At 38.7% G+C, this 21772-nt stretch overlaps 1 protein-coding gene across 1 annotated transcript in view; it reads right to left on the bottom strand.

The window, feature by feature from the left end:
• Window positions 1-453: 453 nt before the first annotated feature.
• The window catches only part of LOC139722901 (uncharacterized), a 40303-nt gene continuing 18984 nt past the window's right edge, over window positions 454-21772 (bottom strand). The window contains exons 3-5 of the mRNA XM_071634182.1: window positions 18583-18834; window positions 1236-1442; window positions 454-503 (exon numbers count right to left, since the gene is read on the bottom strand). Coding sequence (XP_071490283.1) covers window positions 454-503; window positions 1236-1442; window positions 18583-18834 — 509 coding nt within the window. The remainder of the gene's footprint in view (window positions 504-1235; window positions 1443-18582; window positions 18835-21772) is intronic.

Raw genomic sequence — 21772 nt, 5'->3', positions numbered from 1 at the left:
TGTTGCTTTTAATATTCAAGGCAGGCTTTCCTATGCCGTACATTATGCAGGAGATATACACTAACTTCCTGAGAAGCACAAATTTAGACCTTCATCTTTCAGGCAAGCTACAGGGTAGGCCTAATAGCATTCAACAGACCGTGCTCAATTACTTCTAGGACATTCTCTTCACGCAGCCCAGGGGTTACGTCTAATCCATTACAACATCCCTGTAGTTCACGGGTCTAATCTGCTGAGAGCAGAGAGTTCTGTTTTAAGGCATACTCCTTTTATCACTTGTGGAAGGATTTTGAACTTTGGTCTTTTTTATAAGGTTTTTGTCTTGTTCAAGTTCTGCATCACAACTCCATACCTGGCTGTACACATTTTGATTTTAACCATGACCCTTCCCAATCATTGGATACGATAGATTATTTGAGCTCAAAGGAACTTCCGATACCATCTTTTAAGCCCTTAAGTGGGAGGAAGGGAGTGGCTGCCTATTTGCTGACTCAATTTTGCATCTGAGGGTATTTGAATAATCAAGCATGAACCAAACTTAAAGGTAGCAGTATTCACTTGCTAAGCATTGTACGATGATCACCTCCAGGACTTCTGGAAAATTACAAGCAGTGGAGTCTTGCAGCGAAGGGCAGGCATTTGACATCATGAAAAAAAAAATTATATGGAAAAATAAACTCACAGAATATTTCTGTGCGCAGCTGTACTTTTCATTTATGTGATCCAGTCTACCACGAAAGTCAAATAAAGTTGTTGAATATTTATTTCCAGATATGGGTATTTCATTAAGATTCTCCAGACTCTAAGCTTACGAGTGATCAATTACTTGATATGTCCAATTTTTGTTTTTCTTTCAAGAATACTTGGTAGGATTAAAACAATTGAACATTTGAATCTTGCCCAGGGTTCAGCATAAAGGGAAAGGTGTCCTGGTCCAAAGTAACTCACAGGTGTAAAGATAAAGAGTGTTGAGGTAAAGGTGTCCAGGGTCCAGAGTTACTGCCATGTATCAAGGTAATGGTGTCACAATACAGGTGCTATTAGATAAAGGTGTCCACTGTCCAGCTTAACTGACAGATGTCCCCCCCCCCCCCTCCCAAAAAAGAAAAAAAAGAAAAAAAGAAGAACTATGTGAAAACAGCATCAGCACAAATCAATCATCAATCATGTATTGGAATGAAACATGTATACCAATGTTGAGTGGCAAACAATGCCTTCCCTATACTGCCACTCACCATAGTATCCCTTCTCCATGTCTTCCCGGATGCTCGCTGCTGCGGCATGCGACAGGAACTGGTAGCTGGCCCTGAAGAGGCTGGGGGCCCAGGTCACCATGTTGCTGGACGAGGCATGGTGGTATTCTACCACCAGCTGATGGGTGGACGAAATGTGTGGCTGGGGTCTGGACTGACCGCAGTGGACAGTTGTGCTGCCTCCGTCCACTACCTATACAACAAGATGAAAGTGTGTGATGGAATAATAGAGAAAACTCAATAAGATGTCTGTGTGAGTCAAGTTGAAATAAGATGTGAGACAATGGGCAATCTGTCTTTAGTAGATATGAACACATTTAGTGGACACGGTGACCGTGCATCACAAAACGAACAAAAAGTTGCATCCCTTGGTTTTACGTGAGGACTCAAAAAAGGTGAAATGGGTCAACTGAGTCAACCTCGAGTTTTTACTATTTTCTGAAAGAGCTACCCTTCTACTACATTATTATTTAGTTTGGGATCATAACATGAATGGAAAAGTGTGTTTTCAGGAGTTTTTCTACAACCCTTTTTGGGGTAGAATAGAATGATCAGGTATGTCTTAGAGTTCCCTCTTCATTTCTTGAAATCCTTCACACACTCTTAACTTTCAAGTCTAATAACTTTTGAAAGGACAACACTACTGCTTTGAAAGTTGGCATTAATCATGTACAGAATGTGTTTATAGAACATCCTCAATTTCAGCCTAATCTGATAATCCCTTCATTGTTGTTGCTCAGGTGGTTTACATCCTGTGTTTTGTCCCTTTCGTTGCACAGCTAGCACGGCATGGTAAAGATTAAAAGTGCATGAATAGACCTTGTACTTCAGAGCCTCTTTTCTCAGTTCACACTTTTCCAGAGTGTGTGCTTTCTTTCCAATATTAAGATAGGTTAGAGGAATCCATTTGAATTGAGTTATACATCATTTTAAAGCTTAGAGTCTGCTCTTTAAGAATCTGCCCTTAACAAAAAATCCATATCTGGCAACATTTTGTGTGTTTTGTGGTGCAGGGTCACATATGGTGAAACTGTCATTTTGTGGGAATAGCAATATCTTATGAAATAATATATAATAATAATGACTGCTTTTGTTTTAATGTACCAAAACTACTACACAAACTTTATCGACATTATCATTTGAGTATCACTAAATATGTTCTAAACCAAAAGTGCCAGCTAATTACATTTTGATTTCTGGAGAGGAAACGGGCATTTAAAAAGAAACACCTAAAAAACAACAAAATGAGAAACATTTTCATATCTGAATATCTTGGACAAAATGTATAATGGGATGTTATAGTTGAACTTCAAGATATACTATAGTCAGATTTAACCTCCTTTTGTTTAAGAGGGTCATTTGCTGGTCACTTGCTGGTAACTTGCTGGTCATAAGCATGGCATGCTAAGTGCCATTATATATCTCTGTCAAAGTCAGTTCAAATTCTTCTTGAAATACCAAAGGTACAAGATATTTGCCTGTGTGTCAAAAATCAGCCATCAAGTTTGTTGATTCTTTTAACCTTAAATCTGTCAGTCATCACTGTTACTTCATTGTTTTTGAAGACTAAGAGATTTTTCTGCCTCTTTTGAGTCAGGCAAGCTCTAATGATGACCCGCATTATATGCAAGAAAACCAGGATGTGGAGTAGACTGCGCATCAAGTCTGATCGGCGACATATAATTCGGATGCATGTCAGCGTCTCGGCTGAAATAGAGTGCAAATATGACTCACTGTGTACGTGGAGATTAACACTCAAGAAATGAAGAGAGTGAGAGGAAAAAAAAGAAGAAGAGAGAAATGGGTACAAAAAGAACTTGCTGGGCTTTGGCTGAGTATTCCACTGCATTTCAATAAGCTCCCCCTAAAGCCCTGGAGTGTATTTGTCACATAAATCAATTTCCTAATTTACTGGCACAATTATGTTTGAAAGTGGATTGTTAGATTTCACACACAGTACTGTGGCTTGTGTGTGGAATAAAATACGGAAAACAAAATGACATCTACAGATGAAGATCATGCAGTACTAACATACTGTAAAATTGAAATTTTCGCGGTGTTGAAATTTCCACGCATTTCGCGCAACCAGAAGCTAGCGCGAATATAAAAGCATGCGAATATTTTTGCGTGCCATATGTTCCAGTAGTTGATGTCTTGATTCCACGGAATTAAAAACACTCAAAACTCTTCTTACCCAGACAAGCGCGAAAAATTAGATGCACAAAAATATCCACTTTTACAGTATAATATTTGATGGCACTTGTTTATTTATACGTGTACATTGTATGTTATACAGGTATGAAGAGTTAGGACATTTCTTGTTACCATCACTGTTCATGGCAGTGAAATTTCCATACATATTCTGGTTTAACTCAAGAGCAGCTTCCTCACCCTGAACACTTCTTGCGTAAGTTTCTCATGGTTTCTCCTAGCCTGTCTAAGAAAAATGTGACCAACCAGCTAAAAAAAAAACACACACACACACAAAGTTGCAGATGAGGATTTTCTGTAATGGACCAAAATGTGTCATTTTGGTCAAACAAGTCAAGTTTTTACAGTTTGTCTCATCTTGGAAAGTAATCTTGCTCTACCTACTATGCAAACTTTGGCAGCTTTTCTAAACAAAACCCACATTGAGATATTAGCAGTTTTTCTGGATCACATTCTTTCGGCCAGACACTGCTTTCACTGTGAAATAGCACATGTTTTCATTGATACTTCAGCCTGGCATACCTGAGTGACCATGATCTTTAAATCCTCTTTCCTCCCTCATAACTCTTTTTTTTTTTAATTTCAATCTTCTTTTGAATGGGTTAGGATGATCCAATTAAAGCAAGGAATATATCTTCTAAACTGTGTAGAGTAGCAAAAATTCATTCTGGCCTACCTTTTGTGGGTTTTGTGAGCTGGGTGGTCACAAATACATTTTTGTATAATTTTCTTTCCTAATGGTCTCCAAAAATTATACTCAGTATTCCACAGGATCCTAAAATAAAAAGTGAATGAAATATGCATGCTTGATGGGCTGTGAATACTGAATATCACATTTGGGAATTACCCAATTTCCAGACACAAATGGCCGCCACCTATCTTCTTGCATGGCAGAGAACGTGCAATCAATATCGCATTATCACTATAAATATCCTCTCTATAACGAGCGAAAGAGATTGCCTTAATGGTTTATGTTTCCACATGTTTGCAATTGAAATTAAGTTGACTCGATGTTGATGACCGTGTAGATGAATGAGCTGAGAATTGTCAACTAGATGATGCTCTCTCACGAGGGCTATAAATATTGTCTTCCTCACAGTTTATGAACAGGTTCACAGTATGCTTTGACATGTAATGCCGGTGATTCATTGAGATGAATGAGCATGCTGCAATTCATCGGAATAGGTAGTAGGCCTAATCAGAATCATTGAACATGGTACAGAATTCAGTCAAGCAATGGGGTGCATGAACCAGAAAGACTTTTGTCACATTCAAATCTCTTTATGACAAAGGTGATGAGAAATTCCACTTCTTAAGGAAGGTCTGTTTTTCATTTTTATTTTTCCTCATTTCTCACTAGGTTGTCAAGATCCACTGGCAGCGGCTTACAGCAAAATCTAACTGTTTGTCATTCACTTAAGACTTCAAATGTTCATACATTTATTTTCTTATCACTCCATGGTAAAGGATCCAAAGCCTTATGGTGCATCAATATTCCACGAATAATATTCATATTATGCCTACTTCATGCTTCTGGCATAAGGCCAAAAAAAAAAAAAAAATTGTTGCATTGGCGTAACATGAGATTTTCAAATAGGGTCGGTCGGGCGGATTGTTTTTTTTTTTTTTTTGCTACCTTCATTTTACGTGTAAAACTCGTGCTCAGCTCAGTAAACAGTTACAACTGCTGCACCAAATGTGCTGTGTTCATCTATTCTACAAATCATTTATGAGGCCGATATTACTGGAATTATACCCCTTCACAGAATTTAAAGATGTTGAAATCCCTATCCTGAATGTTTTCACTTCATATTTTACTATTTTGACTTAGATAAGATAGATGCAAATTGACCCATATGTACGATCTTTTCATCGCACACGGCGATCTCTATTACAGTCCCACATATACAGATTTGTGTAAGTTCTCCACACAAGAAACCTATGGCAAAACTGTGCACAATACATCGCAGTCTGAATGCTACGTATACACTGAATAAATCTTGTTAGAGTACGTGTCCGTGTTGGAAACAGATGACGTACTGATCAAGGAAGGCTTATGTGAGGCGCTAGATCTCTCCCTCGTACATCCGATATCCCCAGAGCCGTTTCCACTTCCGGGTTTGTGCAATCGCGATCGCAATCAACAAGATATTTGATATCGATAGCAAAAAAAAATAATAAAAAAACATGGGGTCGGCGGAATTTTTAGGGTCGGGCGGGTTACGCCAATGCAACAATTTTTTTTTTTTGGCCTAAGGTCATTCTTGGTTTGTTTGTTTGGTTGGTTTTTTGCAAGTATTCTCCGTGGAGAATGCCATTATGAATTCAAACATAAATATGAACATTGACATAAAGAAGTGATTAATGTTATATGCACAGTTTATATCTGCAATACAAGATATACATATAATGTCTATCATATCATCCTATGAACACTTATATCTGCTGAAGTTTTCTTTCAGGTTTGGCCTGTATTTGCATAATATACAGGTATGATTAAAAATGTGGTTCTCATTAATTGATAGCTATCCCTTGATGTGCTCATGCCTGATCTATAAGTTTAAACTAGAAATGTCGCTAAGGCGACTGGTATATATGCCTCTGCCATAATGCATGATTCTCCTAATAGGTCTATAGTACATACACATGTACATGTGGACAATGTGTGATTACATTTTCACAAAATTGGCAAAATATTAAAATGACAAGTTTGTCACAAATGTGTTGATGTTCACCTTCCTTGACCTAGGTTTACTTGGATGAATAGGAGAGCATGCATTTGGGGATTTAAGGACTTTAACTTGACTTTGCCCATTCATAAGTTCATGCATTGAGTAATTTTCAAGGTATGGAGAAAAAGTGCAATTTCTGTATTGAAAAGTACATTGTTACCATTTTCATCTGGCCTTTGACCCTAACATTCATAGGATAATCACTGTCAGGCAGAACATGCATAAATATGTAGAAAGTTTCAAGATAACTTGAGCCACTTCCGAGATATGGAGACTGAATTGTCATCCTTTCTTTTGAATATCAATGTTTATGTGATAACTACTGAAAGGAAAGGAAGCAAATGGAACTTGATGTCACAGAAAAAATGCATGAAATTCTCCTGAACTCTTTTCCTTTATTCTTAATGTTGATTTTGTGTGTGTGTGTGTGTAATCTCTCATAGGCCCTACTACTAAAAGAAAATAGGTGAATGGATCTTAAGTCATGAAATGCATGAAATTCTGATGGAAGAGAGAAATATACATGGAAATTTTAGTGCAAGCATGTTAAAATTTAAGCACCAGTGTATTCATGTAAGTGTGTTTACAGTTTGACCTCAATTATCCGGCCATGTTGGGACCGGCGCTCATCTGAATAAGCGAATTGGCCGGATATGGGAGACACAATGTTAATGTATATAGCTGCCGTCCAAGCTGCCATCCCAGTGCACTGGCAGCTAGGCAGGTAGCGTACCCCGCAACGGTGGTGCAATCTATGCTAGCCTGCGCAAAATTGTAGTTCCTTCTTCACAAAAATAAAGTATATCTTTATGTGAAAATCATACATGTTTTACCTCGTTAGATATTGAGAAACCTATCATGCACATCTTATGAAATTAGTGAAATAGATCCATAAAAAGATGTTAAAGTCACTGTTTTTTTCTCAATTTTTGGATGAAAAAAAAAAGGCCTTCACTGCGTGAACGCGTCCAGATAATAGAGATTTCCGGATAAAAGGAGGGTGGATAAAAGGAGGCCGGATAATCGAGGTCGAACTGTAGTGTGTGCAAAACTGCAGAGCACATTAAAGGGATAGTACAGTATTGGTGGAGATGAGAATTGGGCTTTTAACTTTTTGCAAGATACCAAGAAAACACTTACGAAATAGTACAGTGCATACCATTTTAGGAGGAATTCAAAGTTTATTCGATGAAAATCGGGTTTGGAATGACTGAAACATTCAAAAACAAAGTAAAACAAAGCGATCGTAATAAAGTGTGGGTCCCACACTTTACTAGAATCACTCTGTTTTGGATATCTCACCCATTTCAAAACCAATTTTCATCAAATAAACGTTGAATTCCTTGTGGAACTACACGCTCTTTCATATTTCACAAGAGGTTTCTCATTATCTCACCAAAAAATGTTAGAAACCTGACATTAGGTCTCAACCAAAACTATACGATCCCTTTAAGCTATTGGGGGTGGCTGTTGAGGACAGAAGTTGTTGGCAAGGAGACAAGAAAGCACACGAGGAGTGGAACATAACTCTCGCCGCATCCTGAAAGCCGTTGCAGACAGCCAGTTAATATGCAATTACGGCAGCTCGCCGTCACATTTGCCATCTGGAGAATAAAGACGTCTGTTTAACCTCTTGCCTCCCAGGTGGTGCATGTCCCACAGAACATAGTAAGCAACACGCACACTTCCTAAAAGCTATGGGTTAAGTGCCAGAGGAGATCTTCTGGAACATGATGGTAAAACTCATGTGCTTTCTTTCATAGCCATTAGCCAAATAGCAATGCTCATCTCCATGCACTAAAATCAATTCCTGCAATCAGTGTCGATCAGAAAATATGGATCCCGAGAGAGAGCGTATTCATTACAATTAGTCCATGGAAATCAATGGAAATGTGGCCAGGGGTAAAATCAATACCACTAAAAAAATCTTGCTGTTGGAGACGATGAGAGAATGTACATATTAGAATGTCGGGGGAAAGGAGATAGGAGAGACCGGAGGGAGATGGACGCAAGGTGGCATTGATTGAGAGAATTTTGAGGGGAGCGTGCAAGGACAGCCTGCACACAACTCTGTTTGCATGCATTTGCACTCAGCAAACAGCATGGGACAGTGATCATACTCCCTTAACACACCATCCCACCCCCACGCCCCCCCCCCCCCCATCCTTCTGTCTCTGTCTCCCTCTCCCCTCACGATATATCATGTCCAGAGAAACAGACCGAAAACGGGGAAAATGCAGGAGCGAGGCAGATATAATCAGCATAAGATGGACACTATTTGATCAAATTTGCCTCCTGGCCCTGCCAGGAACAAATCGTTCCATTTCGAACAGACACTGGAGACATCGATTTTTCCCCGGCCGAGAGTAAAGAGTCCTTGCAGCAGCCATTTTTGATGGCAAACAAACATACCAACAAGGACAGCATGCATCCTCCACAAAAGCAGTATCCCTACCTCTCCCCCCCCCCCCTTCATCCCCTCCCCCTCCCCCCCCCCCCCCGCCATGCATGCTTCTAGTGTTCAATTTGCGTACTCGCTGCAAATGCATGTGTACTTCAATATCTCTTCTGTTGACGATGACACTTTTGTCCACGCACTAACAGTTGTTTCTGTATACAATTTTGAAGACAACAAAGTCTTTGAATCAAAGAAAATCTTCGTATGTATGGGTGGTGTGTGTGGGCACAACAATGAAGACAATTATTTTAGGCCATTAAAAAAATTGAAATTCTTTCCAGTTGTTTTACTTTTGCTACAGAATGGATAAACTTTCTCTTCATACCTTGAAAAGAATAAGTATACAAAAAATCACACTCCTGAGTTTGTTTACAGGAGCAAAATTTATGGAGAAGGATGCATAGGAATGTAGGGGATCACTACATACAATATGTGCACTACACATCTATGATAACTTGTGAATATAACAACAAATATGGCAACAGGTGGGCATTACATTAAAGGGGAATTCAATTGTGATACAATGTTACTTTATACAAAAACAGGAAAGTCAACAAAGTAGATCAGTGAAAATTTGGGGGAAAAATTGATGAATACTTCTTCAGATCTTTTTTGGTAAATAGTAAGAGTAACATGTTTGTGCATGTCCTCCTCATCAGATAAGTTCTGTCTGTTCCAAAATATTTAAGAAATATGGAATTTAGTGAATTTCTCATATAAAACAAAAGGGGAGCTGCTCAACACCTATGTCACACGGAGTTGCCAATTTGCTTTAAAAACTCTCAAACCTTTATCAGTAGACCTATATAACATTTTTTGTGGGTCTGATTTTTCCTCCTAATTTTCACTGATCCACTTCTCTGATTTTTCTGTTTTCTTACAAAGCAACATAATACTAGCATGAACTTTCCCTTTAATTAACTGTTTCTACAAGGACTGTACATTCTTGTTGGTTTACATCTAAGCGGCTCAGATGCTCAGCATGTCTGCTTTGAAACAGTGAGTACATTGAGATCTATGTACGTAATGAAATCACTCATAGTAGGGTAGTTGTCAATCACTGCATTCTTTAATAAGACATACCAATTATTATAATAAAGGTAATTTTTGATGGGCAAGGTCATGAAAGACTAGGTAGAAAATGATATTTATACACATGTAGCAATCCCAGGACACACAGACACAATTTTCAAATTTCAGCTACCTGTTGCATGAGATATTTTATTCCTATGCATGCTCTGTATAAAGAGAAATATTGTTATAATAGCAGTGATTACAGAAATACTAACAATAATAACAACATTCATTATATCCTTCATTAAAGAAATCCTGTTCAGTGGTTGTTGTACATAGCATCATATTACCAAATATAACATTGCTACATTGAAGACAAAATGCTGACTAAGAAAATTATAATGTGCAAAGTACTTTTAATACACTGTTACTAGATTTGCATGAGAATGAACACTGAATTACAATGTGCAAGGAGAAAAAGAAAAGTGTCAAACAAACAAAATACATGTACAAATTCACGATCACATTTAACACAAACTTTGACTGATCTGTTGTTGTCTACTTACCTTCTTTTATCAGAACCCCACTCCCTAAGAGTATTCCATTCTTTGACATTGATTTAGTTCAGCACCAGTGACTCACTACAGTTTTGTAAGATTTTGACAGTTTTCTATTTTGTGGGTGTGCATGGCCAGCGCCACTTTTTCAAAAGTGCGGGGGGGGGGGGGGGGGGGGGGCACTTCCGAGTTTCATGTGCTAACAAGCAAAAAAACAAAAAACAAAAACAAAACTTTGGCGGCTGGTGCCACTTCTGGGTTTCTTCAGCTGACATGCAAAAAGAAAAAAAGAAAAAAGGTCCTCAGCACAAAAACTTCCTATGTATTCCTATGTACGGGTGCAAAAAAAAAAGTAGTGGGGGGGGGGGGGGGAGGGGGACGAGCCCCCTTGGCTCCCCCCCCCCCCCCCATTCCGCCAGCCCTTGAGTTTTTTTGTGTGTGTGTTATAGGTTTCACAGGCAAGAACAATTGGTTATACACTAATTGACAGCAAAATGAAAAAAAAAAGTAATGTTACCATTGACTATTACTTCCTTGACTAGTTTGCTGCACCAAATGGAGGAAATCACAACAACTGCAATATCTTCAAAATATGAACACATTGTGCAGTAATCTTGTCACGGTACAGCACCCATCATTCATGATGATCAATGCAGGGAAATTGGCAATTTGGGGTTTCACCTCCCTCATAGCTAACATTATATCAAGACAAAACATTTATAGACCGTTATTCCTCTAGGTTTATTCATACTGAGGGACAGACACACTCTCGACATCTCAAACACATTATTCTCCCTTCTCTCACTCTCTCTACCTCTCTCTCTCTCACTCTCTCTCTCCCTCAGCTGAAGGATATGGGTCCTTACAAGCCTTGGTGAAGAGATAGGAAAACAAGATGAGCACTGGTGAGGCTTTTTCTGTAATCCTGTAGCAATTATAGCAACTCAGGTCATTCCTGGCTGACAACTAAAAGAGAAACAGATAGAGCGACTATGGGTGAGAGAGAGAAAAAAAGATACACAACACATGCATGCACAGAGGGGAAAGAAGCCGGGAGAAAGAGAGAGGAAATATATATATAAAGATATGTCCACCCAATATCCTCGCGAAAAAAATAAAACTGGTAGCTTATAATGAGGAATTTCTTTTGAATTGCCGCCGCTGAGGACGACAATCTAATAATTCAGGGTGGCCGTGCAAAATGCCGGCTTGAGCTCATATTGGCACACCGTGGGTGAATTCAGAGCAATGAAGGGGCAAAAATATGATGAAAATCTCTGGTAACTGCATGGCAATCGGCCTCGTCCTGATGCGTGATGGGATTCACAAGACCGGGTCAGGAAAGCAATATCTCTTTTTAACAGCCTGAGGAAATTCGCAGACTTTGATTGCTTTGTGGTATCAAATTGAGATGTACTAATAATCTCCTCTTTTTGCTTTTCATTTCGGGCAGAGGGTTGTGTCTTGACTTCCTTCAGTACGGCAGCCTTTTAACTCAATACCTGCATCTTAATTAGTAGGCCTATGCGTTTCCTTCATATACATGTAGTCACTTTATAGAAGCACAATCCATTGCAAATAAGTACTGCAAAAACTCTATATTTTTCATCTGCACACATCCAGACTAGGACATTACTGACCTTACTGCTACACATAACATTTGGTCCATTCGAGATTCTTATCATATTTCTTTTTGATGCAAAGAATGAAGACTTTACCCACCCACTCCCCCCCCCAAAAAAAAAAAAAGAAAATGAAACCTAACCACTTTGCATAATAGAATCCCTTGATTGATTAATTCCTATCAGTCTAGAAATTTGAAAACTAAGTTTGATTTTTTTTTCTTCCAAGTTTTTACTTAACCCATTGAGGACGGACTGATTTTGCTATAACAAATATTTCCCATAGACACCTGCCCGAGTATACCAAGTAGGGGCAGTGATTTTCCGTTTCAAAAAATTGCCTTTTCCGTTTCAGAAAATCATTAATTCCGTTTCAACATGGTGAAAAAACGGAAATTCCGTTTTCCCATATGAATTGTACATACAAAAAATGCAAATTCCGTTTACATGTACTTGCATGCAAAAATGAACAAAAATTAAATGATTGCTATTTGAAGTTTGTGTACCTGTAATCGTGTATACATTCATACATGTTATGCATAGTGTATACCTGATGATTTCCAACCTCTGTACATACCACACACCCATGAAGACAAATGAAATGAAACATCAGTATGACAATCTATTTATTTCGACTGTCAAAACATGCACAGGGCTGTCACTTAACTTTTTTCCTTGGTTGCCAGCCGGACAACCTATAGATTTTTTAGGTTGCCAAATGGCGGTTTAACAAATAGGTTGCCACAGTGATAATGTTCGAAGAGTATTGCATAATGTGTAAATCTGCAAGGTTAATTATGGCGATGATAAAGAGGGCTGTTTACACTGCTGTTTACACGACTGTTTACACTGCTGTCTACAAATTAAAAAAAAAATACAAAGTAAAATAAGTCTCTGAGTCTCAGCTAGTGACTTTATGCTAGTCAAGTGTTTTTATTCCTTTGATTAGAAGCTGCAAACAGAATACATGATAATCAGTTTAATAAGCAGTGTTGATAACAACTTCAGCACTAAAAGAACGATCAATCTACCTGAATCTTTCTTCAGTCAATACATTGTAATCCAGTTAATCATGCCGTGGGACAGTACATATTTGTGTATCACTATCAAAGCCTGGCCTGCAGTATCAACAACTATCATTATGAATGTCCTCTTTCTTGACTTGCTAGTCAAGTGACTTACAGTGTATACTGTCTAGTCAAGTCTTTATATTCCTTCAGAAGGTCTAAACAGATGAAAATTTTCAGCACTAAAGGAACAATCAATTTATCTTTCTTCAGTCAATAATCCAGACAAGAAACTAGCACTCATTTCACTCTGATCTTTCCCCATTCTGGCCTCGGTCCCCACCCCCACCTCCCCCCCCCCCCAAAAAAAAAAAAAAAACCGAGGAAAACACACACACATTGCAACACAACAAAAACCTCTCCCCTACACCTTCCCGATTTCCGTGTTTCTGTCAGGTGAAACGACATGTTCAAATACAAATATAAAACAACAGTAGATATTGATTGAAACTCAACACCCATTCATGCCAGCCAGGCCAGGCTGCCATAAACTTCAAAGCACATTCCGACAGCTGGCTGGTTGGCAGAAGAATTTGCGCGCGCGTGTCAATTTCTTGACTGGAGAGAGGGCCTGGGAACAGCCCCTTTCCCTGTTCATCTCCAACACCCCAGACAGTTCATGACCTCCAAGAATGCGCCAGTACGCGCGGTTTCTTCTGTTGATTGGTCTCTCTCTCTCCACCCACCACCCCACCCATGCCAGTTGATCTGGCATGGCACCTTGGCATCGTGGGATTTTTCTTTTTTCTGCGTGAACTTGGAGTTCGATCACTCTTCTCTCCTGAATCATGCATTGTGCGCTGTGCTCTACACACGACATAGCAGGCTAGGCAGGCATAGCAAGTCACCACTCCACTCACCTGCTGACAGCTTACCGCGAGCAGAAAACAGTTAGACAGTTAGACAGTTTCTAATTCTGTTGCCGCTACTTTTACTGCCAAAATACTGGCTTTATCATCACACATTATTCGGCGAGACACATTGTGTTTTGGAATATTAATGGACTTTCTTCTATGGTTATGATTGTTGGTGTTGGATCAAACTGAGTAAGTGTTCAACAGTTATTGAAATCGTGACATCGCTAGATCTAACGCCGTTAGACATCGCTAGAACTTGCAACTAACACAACTTGGCTTAGAAACTCAGTTTCCGCAGTCTGTGAATATTGTGGACATGTAATAATTAATTCACAGCTTCTGTTGGATTTATTTTTACTTTTATGTGTTTTATTTTGTTAAAAAGTGATTTTCCGTGATTTTCCGTGTGGAATATTTTTTTCCGTTTCAAAAGGCCGTTTCCGCGTTTTCCGTCCGTTTTCCGCGATCGCGGAAAATCACTGTCCCTAACCAAGGACTCGTCTTCAACGGGTTAAAGGCTTGAATTAATTAGGAGGTTTTAAATGATCAAAGCTATTTTCAAACTGATGCAAACATATGAATATGTAATTCTTCACCATGATGCATTGGAGCTTTAAAATGCTCAATAACCTATTGAGGACGAGTCCCAAGTATACTCGGGCAAGCGTCTATGGGAAATGCGTCTTGTAGCAAAAACAATCGTCCTCAACCGGTTAAATGCAGAGAAGAAACAAAGTAATCACACATGCATGCACTTACTTAAATGCAAATGAAACTTCATGTTACTAATAACTGAACAAAGATAAAGCTTGGCAATTTCATATTCAGACTGTACAAAATCTATGGATTGAAAAATAAGGGAAAAGTGCTGACATGGAAAACACATGTCATTAAGCTCATTTCAGGGAAAAAAATTGAACTGCATATAAAGTGTGATCATACCAAAAATCTAATAGCCATCAGTTTACAAGAGAGTTCAGCAAACATGAACACACACAGAGCACTCAAATTAAGATTTAACCAGCACTAAGTTTCATCAACCTCTTCTTTCTTGATGAGCTCTACTCTTTATAAATGCAAACTGATGCTGGGACACACCGCGCAAAGCTCGGTGCAGCACCACAGTATAAAGTGCATAACATGTGGTGCCAACAGGCCTTTGTAAAATGCACACATGTTCAAGAGCCAACCCTGGCCCCTTCACTTGACAAGAAGGGGTCTACCCTAGATGGGTGCCCGTACTAATGGGAAGCGGGGTCCATTTACTGTGGTGATGGCGAGGCTCCCTGCTCCCTGCTGAGAGACAGACTTTTATTCTTCTCACAGGCAAATCGCCCCATTTCTCTGGGAGAGCAACTAATGGAGCAGGAAAAATGGGGTACATTCATCAAGGTCTGAGCACTGGGCACCCTACAGTTGCATACATGGGTCTGTTGGGAGGATATCTTACGGGGACTGCAGAATGTGTTGCTATGGCTTCCCCTAGCAACACATTACAAACTGGGGACAGGGTTTAATGAGGTCGCTCAGTCAAAGTGTGCATCCAAACTAATTATACTTGATCAGTGACTCCAGCAAAATCAGAACAGAATGTGGGTGATTTGTGCGTGTATACAGAGTGAGAATTAAATGGTAAACAACATGTAAATACTATGTGATTCTATGGGGGGGGGGGCTATGTTCATTCCTTGAAATATATTGGAAAAACTGATTGGCTGGGGAATGGAGCACATTTGGATTCTGTGATCAATGAACTTGTGTACTGAGCACTTATATAAAGCTTTCTTGGGTATTTTCAATGTCGCTCAGCAATATAGACACATAATGTAAACATATGTGTGTCTTTAAATAACTCTAGAATTGTTAAAATGCACTGTGGGGGGGGGGTCAAATGAAGGATGATATAACAATAGCAATTGAACAAATATACTAGAAACTTAACAAATCAATTTCTTTTTCAGAAGATACTTGGTCAAATAGTGTAAAAACACCCTGCTTACTTAATTTGCTCAAAGCCTTTTTGATAAAAAGTTAATATACTATTCATGATGGGGAAAAGGTTATTACTTTTTTATTGTGACTAGATATATATACGCATATACATGGAAGAAGTGTATTTGTGCTGTAACATGATTAGCTTGAAGCGACATTGCATGGTAATCACTGACGATCAACAATCTAAAACACAAATCACTTCTCACATCGAGTTGGCACATAGCAGGGTAATTATGCAGGATGTTGCAGCCTTTCCTCACAGCCAATACAATATTCTTATTCTGTTGCTTTTTGATGCTGGCAGAGCCTATAAGATGCACAAGTTTAAGATTCTTAGTTTCCCCCACCCCAATACTGAATATGTCAGAAAAGGAGGAGGAGGAGGAGGAGAAGAAGAAGAAGAAGAAGAAGAAGAAGAAGAAGAAGAAGAAGAATCTTGTCTAGACTACTTTTTTTTCTGCGGCTCTGCCCATCAATATGATTCAATGTAACAAAACTGATGATATTGTATTTTTTTTGTATGTATAGGATTTTTTTTTACTTTAATCAGGCTTTGTTATTGTAGTGTTTGTTTTGTCACTATGCTCCTTGTGTTGTGAATGCTATCTTTTGTTTTGTATTATATTTTGTTGTTTTATACCATGTAAATTGATACACAGTGTATACGGACTCACTGAAAAATAGCCCTGAGGTTGATAGTGGTTTTTTTAAAACCATATTGAAATAAATAAAACAAAACAAAAAACCAACAAGAAGAAGAAGAAGAAGAATGAGAAGAAGAAGAATGAGAAGAAGAAGAAACCTAAATTAACAGAAACTTGCCCTATATCTGGAAGAAATTGAAGGTGAATCTGTGAACTTTGGCAATTGTGGATAGCCGCCACCATGCACAGCACATTATCCCTTGCTCATCAGGTTTTCAATAGACCTAGTGGCTTTTCTCTGCCAAGTACTAAGATGGTTTGGATCTGTGATAAAAGATACGGTGCAAACCCCGGGAGGTTTCGCTGGTGGTGCAAGGAAGATTCGGTGATCTCCCCAGTGTGAAATGTCTCGGGAGCATCGGATGAATATTTTATACGCAGACTTGTGAACTGAAGTAACATTCTGAGCTGCCTATTCACACATTCCCTGTTCACTTAAAAGCAAACCAATACTGTTCACTGCCGTTCTGTTCTGCTCTGACAGACAGTCAAATTAAATTTTAAAAAGAGACCCATGATTACCAAGTCGTATCAAAGGTTCATGTACAATTCCAAATGTATTTTCTTTGAAAGGGGGATCTAAAGATGATGTAACAGATAATAAATAAATGAATGAATAAATAAATGAATGAATAAATAAATAAATACATGAACTACCCAAAAACATGTCACTCAAAATTACTGTAAAACGAGAAATGTTTGTGTGCATTTTGATTTCGCGAATGTTGCGAGAGCCAAGATTTGCGAAATTAAAATGCACGTGCAAGTTCTTGTCTACACTACATTGTATATGCATTGAATGTTAGAGGCAACTCGCGAAAATTTCATGCCGCGAAAAAGGCCGTCGGCTCCAATTCACAAAAATATAATGTTTTACAATACTTTGAGTGAACTAGCCATGCTTGAAGGATAGTATCTGATCACAGCAGTAAGGAGTTTAAAAACTAACTGTCCTTGAACCAAGAACAAAAAGGAAGACTTTTGGAACAAACCTCAAAGGGTGTGATGCAAGGAGGATATGGTTTCTTCAAAGATACATCAATGATTCACCAGACAGTGAACATTATCCATGCATCCTTGTGCCTTCTCCCCAGAGGTGCTTTGGCAGGCCGGCATTGCATTCTTTTTTAGCATGGTATGCTGCTGTCCCTTTGCCAGGAAGTATTGCCCACCATTAAATGGAGTAATGTATTTAAATTCAAAGGTATTTTCCAACACAACAGCCCTATGATGACTAGAAATTTCACCCATTTCTTCCTATTTTACCCCCAAGGGTAAATTGTTTAGTTGATTTTTGTGTGTGTGTGTGTGTGTGGGGTTTGGTTTTGATGGTGTTGTTGTTGCATGCACCCATAGTAACTGGGTCAAACAGAGCTGACATCCTGACAGCCCGGCTTTCGGAATGTCCCACTGTTTTTAGCTCTTGTCACTAAGGTTGTCATAACAATTGAAACAACAACAGAAAGCTGATCATACTGGGTTACGAGGACAGCAAGGGCTGCCGACAATGACACGTCCAGAGGAAGGAAAGTTGGACAGAGCTGTTGGGGAGATGCCGCTGTGGCACATGTGTGTCAACAAGTGATATCAGTTTCCAAATCCAAGGAGGTTATATTTTTCTCCTTTTTTTCCAGATGTAAAGAGAGCATGAGTTTGTATTTTTTAAATTTCTTTCAAAAATACAGGCACCTTCAAATGTTTGCAGTTATTTCATGCCCTGCTGACCCACATACAATGATTACCAGCTTTACCACTGTAGCTGAATTTTTGTAAGAACAATTTAGGAATGAATTTTTAGAGGTGCCACATACTTCATTTCAGTATTAACACAAGGATTTCAATGACTGTTGCTTGCTCTCAAAAGCACCACAGACAACTCCCGTTATAACAAAGTCCTTGGGACCAGCAGTTTTCCTTCACTGTATAAAAATGTTATTGATAGCCCAATAAAAAAAGTTTATAAAAATATGTAAATAACAATTTAGGTACCTGAGCTTTCACTTTGTTGTAATCAAAATTTTGTTGAATGTGTTCATTCTAACAAAAGTACACTGTAGACCTTATTTACACTCACTACATTTGCGCAAGTTGGGAAACTCAACACACACACACTTACTTTTACAAAGTCTCCATAAGGGGAGCCGCAGTCCACAAAATTGTCGAGAGGCGTAAGAAAGAAGTCGCTGAAGTCCAGCTTGATGCGACCGCGTGGACTGCGGTGGCCTAGATGGAAGGTGTGTGTGGCTGCAGCCTGCGACAGATGCATGCTGGGAAATCCCGGTGAGGCGATGGTCCCATTGCAAATGTCTGTGGCACTGTGGCTGCCATTGAGCCAAACTAAGTAGTGTTCACCTTGTTCTGTCTCTGCAAAGGAGAAGGAAGGAGAACGGAACTCTTTTTCTTTTTTTCTTTTTTGCATAGAGGAAAGAGATGTATTATACAATCTGTTTAAGGCAAAGGACCCTCTCTGCAGTACACTTGAGTGAAAAAACAATTTAAAAGAATTTGGTACAGCCCAGGATTGTCAGGAATGCACATGCAATGATTGGTTTTGTATACGGCAAGTTTGTGTGGGCCAGGGAAGAGTTATAGACGGAGTGGCAACTCTACGTAATCCATCCAAACACATGTTTGGGTTCTAAAGCATTACACTAGGACGCTTAGAATTCATTTATGCTTTGAAGTCATGCTTGGCTAGGCTCTCATTCCAAGACAAGATATGGAGCTGAAGGAAAAATTTTGCATTTCATTGAATTACGTACAAGCTGCATTTCAACATGAAATTTTGATTGAATACATATGTGTAGAACAGTTCAGGAAAGAATTCAAAGTTATAAACATGTATTTCTGATCTTGTAGTGTGCAAATCAAAATGAAAAGGAAATTATGTCCTCTTGAAAACTTTTAAAATATATTTCTGTAATGCGCACATTTGCACATGTAGGTTTCCTATCAGTTAACCTGTCATTTCTAAGTTTTCAAATACAGCACTCTGCTAAAGCCTCTGGGCATAATTTTCTACTTTTTGCCATTCAAAATGGACTTTTTACACTGTATTCTGCTTTTGAATGCTCTAATAATTCAACACATTTGCACTCATTGTTGCAAGCGCACTGAAAGAGAGTGCAAACAGCAGCAGGGGGAGGTCCTTCCCGCTGTAAGAGTGCGCATCCTGATTACTGAGATGCTCCATTTTTGTCAAAGCACCTGGGTACCACCTGTAGTTAAGCGCATAACTTCCTGGCGGTGCCGAGCATGACTTCAAAGGAGAGCGTATGTAGTTCCTTCTCCATCTATAACACCTTCCTGGCGTGAGCATAACATTTTGGGTAATGAGACTTGTGCAACAGATCTGAGAGTGGTTAAACCAAGGAGGTTTTATACATGGAGTTCCAACTAGCTGTAATTATTCAAACAGTTGTAAGATTTCTATTGATGTACAAAAGAATTCGACAGGTGCACTTGTGCCTTTGATGATCGATATTCGACACCGCCGTCTTGCAGAGCAATCTGAAGATTCATTTTGAACGTTATCATAATGTTGGCCATATTTTGCTTATTTATTTATTAAATGAAATGAAATTTCACGTAAGGATAAAGCATGTAAAACAAAAGTCAATTCCGTCCAGAAATTTGTGCCAAAGTGTAAATCAGAGCTGTACCATGTGAAAATGTTTAAAACTGTTCCTGGAAAACTGGTTTGATCACTTTTCCGCTTGATTTCCACAAATGAAACTAATATGGAATAATCTTCAAGTATAATTCTTTATTGATAGATATATCAGATTAGTGCCCGGGTATGCCCAGTCGGGTAATTTTCATCTTTATTTCAGCATTTTTTGCTCAATTTTTATTCGCGCATCCTCGTGTCTGTACCACCTACCTTTTATAAGAAGGGATATGCGAAAAGTAATCGCCATCACAAAGACATATCTTCCTTTGAAAGTGGCTGGTGATTATGCAAGGAGACACGAGTCAATATTGTCTTCATATCTGCGCGGCAGATCCTGTTTGGCACATGCTTCAAATATTTTTGAGCGGCGGCTTCGAACATGGGATCAAAGGGAATTACACTGTTGTTACTCCATCTCTTGAACCTCCTTGGTTAAACTCACGACTCTGAACCACAGAAGAGCAAGACAAGGTGTTTTCTCCTATTCAGATGCAGCAAAAATAGTGGTTCTTCCTGCCTAGAAAACATAATGTGCATTGTGTATGTTACAAGAAACATTACATTGGCATGTTGTTCAATACAAGAAGTACTCAATTAAATTTGTGAAAATTTAACCAGTTGCAAAGGAATGCACGATATGTCAAACATGTAATGTGCATCAAATGTACTGCCTGAGAATCAAGAAAAGTGCTGACTTGCTGTCCATGCAAACAGAATTAGTGCAGTGATACTTGTTCTGTTGAATCAAGGGAAATGAATTATTGTATTATTGTAGATTTACAGGAATAAACAATAGTTTAAAGGAAGAGTAAAGTTTTGGTTGAGATGGAAATTTAGCTTTTAACTCTTTGTGTGATAATTAGAAACTTCCCATACTAAATACTAAAGAGCACGTGATTCTAAGAACAATTAAAAGCTTATTTGATAAAAATCAGTTTCGAAATGGCTGAGGTATCCAAAAACAAAGTAAAACAAAGCGACTCTTATAAAAGGTGGATCCCCCTTCCTAGTATCTTTTGTTTTGGATATCTCATCCATTTAAAAAACAATTTTCATCAAAAAAAGGTTGAATTCTTTTTGGAATTACATGGCCTGTCATATTCTTTATCATCTCACCAAAAACGTTAGAAACCTGAAGCCAGGTCTCAACCAAAACTATACCATCCCCCGTAACTGAATTTCTCATCTAATTCATGTAACAATGCACTCCATATCTATTCTTCTGCAAGTTTGAAATGGCCTGATTGGTCATTCTACATTTGTGCAATTCATTGTATCATTGTTATTGTTATGGTGATGAATCACATACATGTACTCAAGTAATTCTGAATTTCACATCTACTGTAGATAACTATGGAACATCCATGATAATCCATGTTTAATAGCTTTTTGCAGCCAAATATGGTGAGTGCATTCAATACAGGGAAAAGTATTGATTCTGAAGTTCAAAGTTCGAGGAAATAACAATTGTATGTCTAGTTCATAGCCAAAATCTAAACATTACCAGGTAAGTATGGCTTGAAATTAATTGCTGCACAGTGCGTGCTTTCAAACAATGGCAGTATACCCCATTTACACAAAAATCTGAATCTGCAGTCTATGAATAGAAATGATACATGGCATACAGTA

The sequence above is a fragment of the Diadema antillarum genome, unplaced genomic scaffold (assembly GCF_040938485.1).
Source record: "Diadema antillarum isolate AM-2024a unplaced genomic scaffold, OU_Dant_1.0 scf00000176, whole genome shotgun sequence".
Classification (NCBI taxonomy): Eukaryota; Metazoa; Echinodermata; class Echinoidea; order Diadematoida; family Diadematidae; genus Diadema; species Diadema antillarum.
The sequence above is the reverse complement of the archived record's forward strand: the minus strand, read 5'-3'. Positions and strand labels throughout refer to the sequence as shown.